General features: G+C 38.3%; 1 protein-coding gene across 3 annotated transcripts in view; it reads left to right on the top strand.

Moving 5' to 3' along the window:
- The window catches only part of CFAP95 (cilia and flagella associated protein 95), a 117852-nt gene that overhangs the window by 52191 nt on the left and 53053 nt on the right, over positions 1–12608 (top strand). For all 3 annotated transcript variants that reach the window (XM_081151824.1, XM_081151823.1, XM_081151825.1), the window contains one exon: positions 4393–4450. In XM_081151824.1, the coding sequence (XP_081007950.1) occupies positions 4393–4450 (58 nt within the window). The remainder of the gene's footprint in view (positions 1–4392; positions 4451–12608) is intronic.

Genomic DNA, 12608 nt, shown 5'->3' with positions numbered 1-12608 from the left:
TTGAGTATATATGCAAGGATTTATTTATGCTCAGAAGTAGAATTTCTGGGTATTAAGATATATGCATCTTCAATTTTGCAATATACTACCACCAGTAGAGTATTAATATACCCATCCTTTCATGTCCTTATAGAGGTTTTTTATTTTTATCAACCTAATGGATATAAAATGGTACCTCATTATTTTTTTACTTTGCATTTCACTAATTACTGAATTTAGGACTGAATTTTAAGCCTGAATTTATCTTAAAATATTTATTAGCCATCTGTGTTTTCCTACTGTGAATTGACTGTTTATAGGCTTTGTCCATTTTTCTCTTCTTTTTTTTTTTTAATATGTCTTTATTGATTTCAGAGAGAGGAAGGGGGAAGGAGAGAGAGAGAGGGAAACATCCATGATGAGAGAGTCGTCACTGATCTTCTGCCTCCTGCATGCCCCCCACTGGGGATCGAGCCCGAACCGGGGCATGTGCCCTGACCGGGGATTGAACTGCCATATCCTGGATCCTAGGTGGATGCTCAACCGCTGAGCCACCCCTGGCCGGGCCTTTGTCCATTTTTCTGTGGGATTCTGTCTTTCATTGATATGTGAGAATGTTTTATTCTGGGTACTAATCTTGTTTTGATTAATTTTATGATACCTTCTTCTACTCTATGGCTTCTCTTCTAACTGCTCCCGGTGTGTTTTGACCAGTAGAAATTTTAAATTGTAATTTAATCAGTACCTATATATAAAATGTCAGACTATAAACTTTGTAGAAATTACATATATGTGTGTATATATACACACACATGTATACATATATATACATATATGTATATGTAACACATAGTGATTGAGGCATCATCTATAAACAAAGGAGTTATTTTATGTCCTTCAATAAATTTTGTATTTTTTCCATAAATGTCTTATAAATCTTGTTACATATATTCCTATAGGAACCTTAGAGATTTTATTGCAGTTATAAATGGAATTTTTTCACTTTAATTATGATTTCTAATTTCTTATTGCTAACATATGAGTATACTATTTTGTGTATTGATCCTGTATCCAACAACCTTCCTGAAACTTGCTTGTTGTTATGATTTGAAGATTATCTTGGATTTTTAAATGTAGACAATTTTATCATCTGTGGACAATGAAAATATTTTTCTTCCATTCCAGTTATTATACTTATGCTTCTGTTTCTTGTTTTACTGCATTTGCTAGAAAGGCTGATAGAGGACTTCTCTGACTAGGAATGTTTTTGGGGAGGATTTTCAGCAGCTTAGTTTTAATTCTTATTTACTGTTTTCTTCTCATAGTAATGTTCCCCCCTTTTTTAAAATTTAAAATATGTTTAATTTTCCTGGACTAGCAACAATCAGGTAAATTCTATGGAGGGGGAGTGAGAAGTTTGGACAGTTTCCTCAATATCATAGTTCAAGAGTGCCCTCTTCTGTTAGAACAGTGAAGTGAACTTTATGTCATTAATGGCATTTTTTTATTTTATTTTTTTTGAGGAGTGATGGTTCTAGGACCTTTAATTACTGGGCTTGATTTCTTATTTTTCTTTACTTTGCCAGTTGCCCTACACCCCCACCTCCCTGGAAGCAGTACCTTACCAAGGCTGCCATTGTGGTCTTACATACTTTCCTAGCCTCTTTCTTGAAAGCCAGAGTTCAAATCCTCTAGTCTCAGACTTGCTCTCCATTTTTCCCCATCAAGGAAGGATGCTCTGTTTCTGGGTCCATGTCCTCTGTGTTCCATCCCCACTAGGAGTTGCCACTCTCTCCTCTCTTCCATGGAATCCTCCCCCCCCCCCCCCCCCGCCCAATTGCTCCAGCTTGGGCTCCAGATCTAGCCCTCCTCACTCTGGATTGTTCTCCCACTTCTCCTACCTACATGTAAACTGAAGTTGGTCATCTTCTCTAGCCTCTATTATGCTGTGTGCGTGGGAAATTGTGTTATTTTATTTGCTTTACTCTTGCTCTGTATAGTTTTGGAGGATGTATGTAGAAATTTGGATTTGAGGAACCGAAGGATCTAAGAATGTCTTGCAGTTTTCCTCTATGCCTGTGTCATTTTATCTTTGTAAGTCATTTTTGCCCTTACACATTCTATGTGTTGTTAGGTTTATTATATTCTTGGTGACTTATTTCTTTAATCAGTAGGTAATAATTAGTGACTTTTTATAATTCATAAATTTTTACTTAGAGTCAATTATATATGATATTAATATAAGAATGCTAACTTGCTTTTGGTTAATATTTGTGTGATATATCTTTTTATATTTTTTTACTTTCAAACTTATTTGAAAATGATTTTAGGTATAAAAGCATAGAGTTGGACTGTATAACACAATTTGGTGTTCAATTTAAGTCTGAGAAAATACTTTCACTGCTGGGTTTAACCCCTTTACTTTCATTGTGATTGCGGAGATATCTAATTTTATTTTTATGATTTTAATTTGCCTAGTGAACAGGAATGGTTTTCCTTTCTTCCTTTTATTCTCCTTTCCTGCTTTCTATTAGGTTGGCCTCTTTTGGAAAAAAAAATTTCTATTTGCTGGTTTGAAAGTTACACTTCTAATTTTTGTTCTTTTGATTGCCAGTACTCAAACTTTAGTGCGCATCGAAATCACCTAGAGGGCTTGTTAAGACACGGATTGCTGGGCCCCACCCTCCGAGTTTCTAATTCAGTAGATCTGCGGTGGGACTGACGTACAGTCATGCACAGCTTAAGGGCAGACACACTCTGAGAAATGCATCATTCGGTGATTTCATTGTTGTGCTAACAGTGGAGTGTGCTCACCTACACCTGGATGGTATAGCCTACTGCACACCTCGCTGTATGGTATAACCTATTGCTCCTAGGCTGCAAACCTGAACGCAAGCCTGTTCCTGTACAAAACACCATGAGAGTAAATCAAGCACAAGAGAAAATGATGCAGTCGGGAGATGTGTGAGTCTGCTGCCCAGGTTAACACGGCAGGTTGCTTTACAGAAAACTTTTTATTCTAGCAGAAAGACTACACATTAAAATAGCCGTAAAAAAGTATAGTATAGGAAATACACAAACCAGTAACATAGTCATTTATTATTGTTACCAAGTACTATGTACTCCACATAATTGCAGGTGCTATACTTTTATGCAACCAGCGGTTCAGTCGGTTCGTTTACACCAGCCTCGCCACAAAGACTGAGGAATGTGTCGGAGTGTTGTGGCGACTCCTGCACCACTAGGCTATAGGAATTTTTCAGCTCCGTTATAATCTTATGGGACCCTAAAATGCCATTATGTGGCACACGACGGTATTTGAATTCTTTTAACAAGTTCCCAGATAATGCTAATGCTGTGACTCTGGAAACCACACCTTGAAAGCCTGTCAGGAATTGGTGATTATCACCAGGTAAAATTAGCACTGTGCCCAGTACCTGTTCTGAGTTACACTTTCTTGTTGTTTTGGAATTCTTTTATTTGTTGAACTCTCTTACTTTCCCACCAGCTCGGCCATGCATTAAAATGTTTGAATTTCCTTGTACCTAGTATTTTTAGGTGTGCAATCCCCAGAGGAGTTTCTTTGACCATCTGGTTTCTTAATATTGTTAGGAAGGGCTTTAATTTCTCATTGGAGAACATTTTGCCCCCACCCTGTTTCAAACAGAAAGAAACTTTCTGGCAAGTTTCCCTAGACTGGTGTCTGGAGGGGGGTTTTTTGGCCTCTATTATATGGATGTCCAGCCTTTGCAGACTCCTGGCTGTGAGTAGGAGTTTAGCTCTTTGCCTTCTGTGAACCCAACCGAGGCCACGTCTTCTGCCCTTTGATATCCAGATCAAACTCCAGCCCTCTCCTTGAGACATCAGCTTATGGCTTCCCATGCTAATGAGCGTGCTCTTCATTTCCAGACTTCAGGGTTTCCCTTGTGAGCTTCGCTGGGCATGTACAGTTGGGGGAGAGAGGATGCATTTCATCTGCACTTCTGTGTTTAATGCGAGGGAGGTTGGGGAAGCTATGTTATCTCGGTCCTCTTGGTTGTCTTATCTTTTCAGCTGTTATCTTGCAGAGAACATGGGGTGTAGGATCAAAAAGGTTTGAGGGGCAGAAAATGGGTGGTAAGGAGAATCCCAAAAGTCTGGAATGCCCCTGGGCTCAGGGCTTGGGATTGGTAGCACATCCTTAGGACAGGGGAGTGGTGGGTGGCGCTGAATTGGAAGTAGTGAAAGAAGGGCACCCTACTGGTGGTAGGTAACACTGTAAACAAGGCTGAGTGTGGTGGGTTTAAAATTTTTTATTAGGGTCAATCCTTCTTGGAATGTTTTTATTCTATGTAAAATATATACCACTAAAATTTTTAAATATATTTGTCTTTGAAGTCATTCTTTACTCAAATATTGACTTATTGCTCTTAGGTGGGCACTGACGACATACGCTGAAAGCTACGCTCCACCATATGATTATCAGCCACTTGTGAGTATAAGAGGGCAGACAAGCCACATCCTAATACTTGTTTATGACATAAAATGATTCTTCACATCTAGTGTAAACAGTCAGGCTTGGGAAGAAAGGGCAAATTGCTGAGATTTATGATGTTTTACATTTATTTAGAGATATTTTCTATTTGAGGGAGTCAATAAAATGTTTTATGGTTATGATATATTTTTAGATGTTTACAGATTTCAGGGAGAAGATATTACAGTGTCCAAAACACATTCGTTGGTTTCTCCTTCATTTTGTTTTATTACCCCTGTCCCTGAATTTATCTGGAATAGGAACCTACCTTTCTATTCATCTGTATTGCGTTGACACAAAAGTAAGTGACTTAATTTAGTTCTGGGAAATGTGTATGTTGATAAAATATGTCCAATTTATAACTTTAATATACTTGCACTTAAAAAATCATAGAACAGAAACAGAACAAGGCTGCATCTTACTAGCCTTGGTCTGGAAGACTTAACCAGTACAATAGATAGGAGATTTGATTATTGAAAGAGAGAAGAAAAAATTATCTTTGTTTTAAGATTATCTTCTTAGGAGAACCAAGATATTAAACTGAGAATTAAAATAAATAAGACCATTTAATAAGGTGAATAAATACAAAATTAGCATATGAAAAACGGTATCTTTCCTTCATATTAGCACTAACTGGTTAGTAAACTATAAAAGAGAAAAGCATACAAATTACTATGCGACACAAATTTAAAATACTTTCATGAGGAAAAGTTTAGATTAGTAAAGATCAATAGAGAAGATGTGGTAGATTGTCTCCAAAAATGGTGGGACTTCCTGTTTGCACAGTCCACTTGCCCAACAAGATGTGAATGTCTCTCTGCCCTTTGAATCTGGACTATCAGGTCCTTGATTTGATCAACAGAACATGGCAAGAGTGACCCTGCGCCAGATCTAGGCCTAGCTTATAAGAAGACTGCTTCCAACTTTTGGAGCCCAGGCTCCTGTGCTGGAGGGAGGGGCCGGGAGGAGAAGCTCTGCTGAGCTTGACTTGTGAATGAAGAAGCTGTCCTGGCATCCAGCCTACCGGAGCCTGGACTCCAACTCCAGCTGCCATCTGACTGCAACTCATGAGAGATTTCAGCCATTAATTTTTTAAAATATACATTCAAAGATAAACAGAAATCTCAAATAAAATGGAATAACTGCCATTGTAGAGGACTGGAAAATGAAATTAATATAAATTAAATTTATAAATGTAATACTCAGTGGGGTGAGGTTTTTTTTTATTCTTCACCTGAGGATATGATTTTTAAATTGAATTTAGAGAGAGAGGGAGAGAGAGAGGAAGAGAGAGAGTGAGAAACCAATCAGCTGCTTCCTGTGCACCCCAATTGGGGATCAAATCTGCAACCCAGGTATGTGCCCTGCTGGGGAATCTAACCCACAACCTTTATGGTGGACAAGGTGATGCTCCAACCAACTGAGCTACCTGGCCAGGGAGACATGGGTTCTTTTATCTGTTGCCAGACAAATTGTAAATTGTTTTAATCTTCCTGGAAAGATACTATGCGTCAAGATACTATTTGACCTGATAATTCTCCTTCTAAGAAATTTCCTCTAAGAATTTAAAGTACAAGACACTCATCACTGGATTATTTATAATGGCAAAATTTGCAAAGTGCCTAATGTTTTAGTATTAGAAATAGTACTAATTGAATATGCTATAATCATATGGTGAGATTATTGCAGCCTTTATAACATCCATAGATAGCTCTTAGTGTCTTATAAATCTTAAGGTTAAGAAAAACATTAAGGTACAAAATTGAACATATATTTTATCTAATGTAAAAATATAGAGGAAAAAACTGAAGAAACTGTCAAAATGCTGCTAAAGTTGGCCATTGAATGGTGAGATTGTAGGTGATTTGCTTCCTCTTTATACTTTTTAGTCTGATGGTTTATAATCAGAAAAAACACAAGGAAACAAATATGTTATTTAAAAATGCAATTCAAGCCCATTTCCTTATCTACATGGAATTTGGTTCCATCTCTAAACAAAAGGAAGTTGAAGATATAATTAAAAACTCACAGAACTCGAAAGACTAATTTCCCCATAGGCAGAAATATAGGCTGCAGGATTATTCTCCGAGTGCACAAGTCTTTAGTTATTGTGTTACATATTTATGGTTTTAATTTTTTCAGCATTATTTCTAATATTTCTCCATTGCTTACTTCCATATTAACAACACAACATACCATGGCAGTGGTTTGGTGTTATTTAGAATTTTGTTCATTCACTTCCAACTTCCATGCCAAAGTAATTGATTTTGAGACATGTTTTAAGCACTGCTTTCTAGCACCCCCATTTAATGAATGTTTGCATTACATTCTTATAGGATACAAATTTTTTTTAACCTGGCCAGCATGGCTTTGCGGTTGAGCATTGACCCATGAACAAGGCGATCACGGTTCGATTCCGGGTCAGGGCACATGCCCAGGTTGCAGGCTCGATCCCCAGTAGGGGGCTGGCAGGAGGCCGCCGAGCAACAGCTCTCTCCCATTATTGATGTTTCTATCCCTCTCCCTTCCTCTCTCTGAAATCAATAAAAACATAAAAAAGTATTTTAAATTATAATAAGTGGATGGTTAAATAACAGCAGAATAGTGACTGAAGTTATCTTGCATATAAACAAGTGTATACTTCACAAAATCCTAACAAATGAAGGAAAATATTTATTTACTTGCTAGGTACTTTACCATATGGCCTTAGCATAAATAGTTCACCACTCACTCAGCCTACCACCTTTGCAATTATGCAATTCTTGAAATCTCAAAATATCTGGATTCACACTATTTCAAATTTTGTGCATGACTTGAGACTTCATTAATTTTTATGTTATGGGCTCTTACATTTGCTTCAGTGCATATTTTCATAAAGTGGGGACAGCATTATGGGAAGTGTAAAGAAAATGCAAACTATCACACCAGAGTTCTAGACACAGGTAAGGAAATACAGAGTATTAGAAAGCTATGAAATCGTTTCCAAGGAGAGAAATGAAAGAGAGTTGCAAGCTCGTTCTTCAGAACTCCACTTCTTATGCTGGTGTTTATTATGGCTCGCCCAAGTTCAGTGAAAGATACCTTCTTTTAAAGGCTTCTTCCTCCTTTTCCCAAAGGACCAAACTAGAGGAAAAACTTCAGGGAAGGTAGCTTTGAAGACTGGTCCATGGCTGGCTGTTTGTAGGACACATGAGCCCTTAGGACAGGAGACAAGTGAGCCGAGGACAGGTGTGTCTACTGAATATACTCAGGGAGAGTAAAGAAAATAATTAGTTGAGGCAGAGACTAGCAAACTCGGGAAGCTGAGGGGCCAAGGGAATGAAAATGTTGAGAAAAACACACAGCAGGCATGGTGTTAGTGAGGGAGAGAGAGAGCTAGAAGAATTGGAGGTAATGAGCAAAGGGCATGTCCTGAATTTATTGGTGTTTCAGAGGTAGAACAGGATGATTCTGGGGAACGACAGGATCCAGGGTGAGGCCGTGGGAGTGAGTCTCTATAATGGAAGCAAAGCCATTGAGTTGAGAAGGTGAGAAAATGATAAGACAGAGGGTTGGCCAGCTTCTAAGTAGGGGTGTTGGAAATCCAGCTACCAGACAGCAGGAAAGAAGGGTGCGGCCAAAGACTGAGTCCGACCATCCAGCCCGCACTGAACTTGGGGAGCGCTTGGGAGGTTAATGGCTCCTCCCAGCTGTGCACCTGCCGTCTGGGTACATCTGGTTGGTCAGCGTCACGTGTGAAGTACCATTTTGTTTTCCTAAATAGAGCTGCCTGTTGAATTATCTTTGCAGGCATATGAGTACCTTTAAATCAAAAAGTGTCTATTGTTCAGGGATAGAAAGCTGAGGAAGTTTTTAATAGAGAATTATGTTTTAAAATTGGCATGCATTCCAAATTGACCACATGGGGTCCATGCAGTGTTCAGTAGTAGGTAAGAAAAGAGACTACATCTGTTTAAAAATGATTCCCAGTAACAGCAGGATTGGCCTGCCCTACCACCGGGCCTCTATGCACTGGTATGGATATAGCATTGTTAAAATGTTGATCTTTTTGTGCTGATTGAAAAGTAGCTGTGGCCTTGAATCCCCCAGAACTCTGGCACCTCAGCAGCACCAGCCCCTCCCCTGGACTCCCTGGACCCCGGACAGCATGATGGCTTTCCTGGACCTTAAGCACTTTTGCCTTCATGGGCTCTTTCTTCCATTAAAGCAAATTAATATGTTTCACAACTATATTGGTATAAAGACAAATATAATCCAAGTTGGATCACATTTGCTTTTGGATTTAAAAGCTTATTACACTATATTTTTCATTGGTGTTTTATAACGATTACCCATCTTTTCTCCCTTCTTTTATACTTTCTCTGCTTATTTTTTACTGTTATTGCATTTTATGGCCATGTTATGTGACCCTGTTATTGTTAACATTCTTGAAATTATTGCCAATAAATGAGTGGGTGTTATTACGCAAAACTAAAGCATATAATACTCACTTTTTTCTGGGAAGTACTTTTGACTTCTATACCGTATTTTAAGCAATGTTTTCTGTATAATAGGTGCCAAAGGTTTCTGCCTCGAAATGTTTTTGGTTGTTCTAATATCGCCATCATTTCCTGACTTAGCTAGGAGTTTCCATCATTTAATAGAGTTAGCTTTTCAAAATGGCATAAGCATTTTTTTCATTGTGGTAAAATACACATAATATAAAATTTACTGTTTTAACCTTTTTTCATGTACAATTTAGTTGCATAAGTATGGTTACATTGTTGTTATGTTCATTTTAAAAATTCTAAAAGAAATGAAAACATTATCGTCAGACTCCAAAAGTAGCGTGGGCCCTAGGCACCGGGCTTCCTGTGCCTCATGGCTGAGTGGGCCCAGCCTGGGCCTTCTGGAACAAGGGTGGCGAACCTTTTTTCTGCCAAGGACCATTTGAATATTTATAACATCATTCTCAGCCCATATAAAATGATCAACTTAAAAATTAGCTATGGAAAAAGCTTCTAGATTTATTGAATTTTGACTGCCACCTGTGGTTGCCTTGTTAGGGCCAGACCAAATGATTTCTCCTGCCTTATATGGCCCATGGGCTGGACGTTCCCCGCCCCTGGAAGTTTAATACCCGCCTGACCGGGGATCTCTAGGACTTACTCAGTCTGACTGGCTGGTGCTGTATTGATTGATAAATACTCTAAGTATCATTTCAAACAAAAATGCACCTTGGAGAGGAGTGAGAAGTGGGCAGCATCATTAGGAGCCCTTTATTGTTCAATACAGCTCACTCACCTGAAAGAAACTCCCCTAGGCTTGGAGTTGCCTTTAGTTTCTGCATCCTAAGAAGGGATGCCTACCAAGGGCCTTAAAAAGAAGACAAGGAAAAGAATGACTTGCTGAAAAACACTAAAAGCTGAGATGGAAAGTGAATCTAGAACAGAGTAGGGATTCTGTTGGGAAGCGTCACTTGTAACTAAATTAGCTTTTAGTTCCCATTTGTGCTATTTCATTTCAGTATAGAGAGCCCTTATGTGTGTGTGTGTGTGTGTTTAGTCTAGAATAAAGTATGGTTTTGCCAAACCTCTACGCAGAAAATTAAGGCTGAAGTTTAACTAGGTAATGTCCCAGGCTGTGGGATGTGTCTTCGTGACTTTAACTTTAGTTCTACTTTTCTTTGTAGTGCATCATACTGTATCTGCGCTCTGATTTTCTCCTTTGTGTCCTGTAATGTTCTGACTCAATATCTACTAACAAAATATGACCATTTGTTGAATATGCTTATTTTATTATGTATTAACTGAAATAAATGAGAAAACATTTCAGATTCTTCTGCAAATGAAGTAGTGGTGGGTTGAAATTGGAGAAGAGGGAAGGGGCCATAGAGTTGTGCTTAGTATCTTTTTATTGATGTCAATGTATTCTAAAGTGCTGCTGCTAGTTAACACGAAAACAGCTTTCTACCACTTGGGTTCAGAAGGAGATGGTGGCCTTCCTGAACCTAAATTTCATCCCTGAAAGATCTCAATGTATGTTGTACATTTGTGTGCTGACCTTGTACGTATACACGTAGGCGTGATTTTGGGTGTTGTAGCTTATAGGCAAACAATTCTCATTCTGAGTCTCATGGCACTCTGCCAGCACCAAGGGACCATATTTTCTGGGTCTCAGATTCAACCTCAGGATCTAGAGACAGTTGCTTATATAGTTCCACAGGGCTTCCCCCAGTTGATTGGAATACAATAGGATTTGCCTGATTGATTACCCTCAATAATGTGGGTGGGCCTTGCCCAATCAGTTGATGTAGCCTTAAGAGCAAAAACCTGAGGTTCCTTGGAGAAGAAATCCTGCCTCGACACCTGTAATATAGAAATCCTGCCCGAGTTTCCAGCCATACATTCGTGTGAGCCAGTTCCTCAAAATCTCCGTCCCTCTGACTCTCTCTCGAATCTTCAGTGATGTAGACAGAAAGATATTCCTGAGCTGTCTGGCTCTTAAATTCCACTCTTTGATTTGATTCTCTTTTATTGATCCTGTCTCTTTCATTGATCCTGTCCCATCCTAAGAGCCATTTATTTATGACCAAGTAATCTTTTTGATTAAGGACATTGGCAGACATTTAAAGCAAGTCTACCTGAAAATTAGGGAAGAAATATTATTACTTCTGCTCAGCTTGTGCATCACCAGCAGTTGAGAAATTGTGGGTATCTATTTTCAGGAAACTGAGTTCTTAATTATTTTTTGGCATTGTGTCCTTTTAGTAAAAAGAACCCTATTTTTTTCCTGTAATTATACTTTCACTTATGTTGACTTCTGAAGTTAAGTAGCCATGATCAGCTTTCTGTTTCTGGGTTAAGTCATTAAGCTCAGTTCTACTTCAGGGAACTTGGGGTAGTGGGAGGCTTCATTTACTTACTGTCGATTATCTTTAATTTCTACAGTGAACATATTTGACTTTTGTAATGGAGGTAAACAAAAAATTTTTTAAAATTGAGAACCCTAAGCCTCAAATGTGTACCTAGCTACACCATTACAAATATAACAGTTGCAAATGTCCTCACATAATATAGAATGAAGAATAAGAAAAATGACATTTATTTTTATGTGATTAAAATGATAGGACCAATAAAAATTTGTGCATTAGAAGAAAGACATTAGTCGATAGCTAAGGTTCAATAGTATATTGCTTAGTTTTTATGCTGGCCGTTACTAGAGTCTGTGATGTTGTGAGCTTATTTCGTGAAATGTTTGTTCATGCAGATCCCCATTTTATTTTTTGTGATGAAAACGTACTGTATTGACTGCACTCGTTAAGGATATAAATGTTTGTTTACATTTATACCCATAGCCTAAACTTTCTTGCACTTCCTATGACTATTTTCCTTTGGTTGAATACCTGCTTTTTCTTTGTAAAATTTTATCAAATAAAAAGGGATGGTAAATGTTTCTTAAATATGTAACAAAAATATATAACTAGTTATATATTTAACATAACTATAGAAATGACATCATTTAAAAAGTATTGAAGGAAATGAGTGAAGGGATCTGCCTGAGATGCCTACCCCCTGCGATCCCCAAGGTTGGTAAAGCAGATTTAGCTGTAGGGGCATTTTTATTTTCCTCCCACGATGTCACTCTGCATGTGTGCTTAGAAGACAACCTTATTGGGGGAAGACAGGTCTCCAGTCAAATGCATATAAGCGCTAAAGAATTTTATACATGATGCATACTGAAAATAATGAAACCAAGTATCACAGCAATCTGCTTTTATGTCTAATTTCACTCCATGCAATGTGACATTCACATCAATAAGTGTGCTGCCTAAAATGCCTTTTTAAGAGTAAATGGAGTACCGAAATGAGCATACTTACAGGCTTGCTAGGGGGAATGGTCTCTGCTGCATGAGCGCCAGGTGGCTAATAGCTGTCTGTAACGGTGGACACGGGTGGTTCACAGTGACCCATGTGGCCGGGAAACGTAGCCCATTATGCGTTTTTATGAATGATCTGGATGAAGGAAGTAGCTAAGATTTCAAATTATCTTATAATATTCAATTACACGGAGTTACTGGTGCTCCAGAAGGCAGGCCTAACATTGAAAATGATCTTGAAAATAAAACTATCCAAAA

The sequence above is a fragment of the Miniopterus schreibersii genome, assembly GCF_964146895.1.
Source record: "Miniopterus schreibersii genome assembly, chromosome: 11".
NCBI lineage: Eukaryota > Metazoa > Chordata > Mammalia > Chiroptera > Miniopteridae > Miniopterus > Miniopterus schreibersii.
Note: the sequence above shows the minus strand (reverse complement) of the source record. Positions and strands in the feature narration are given on the sequence as shown.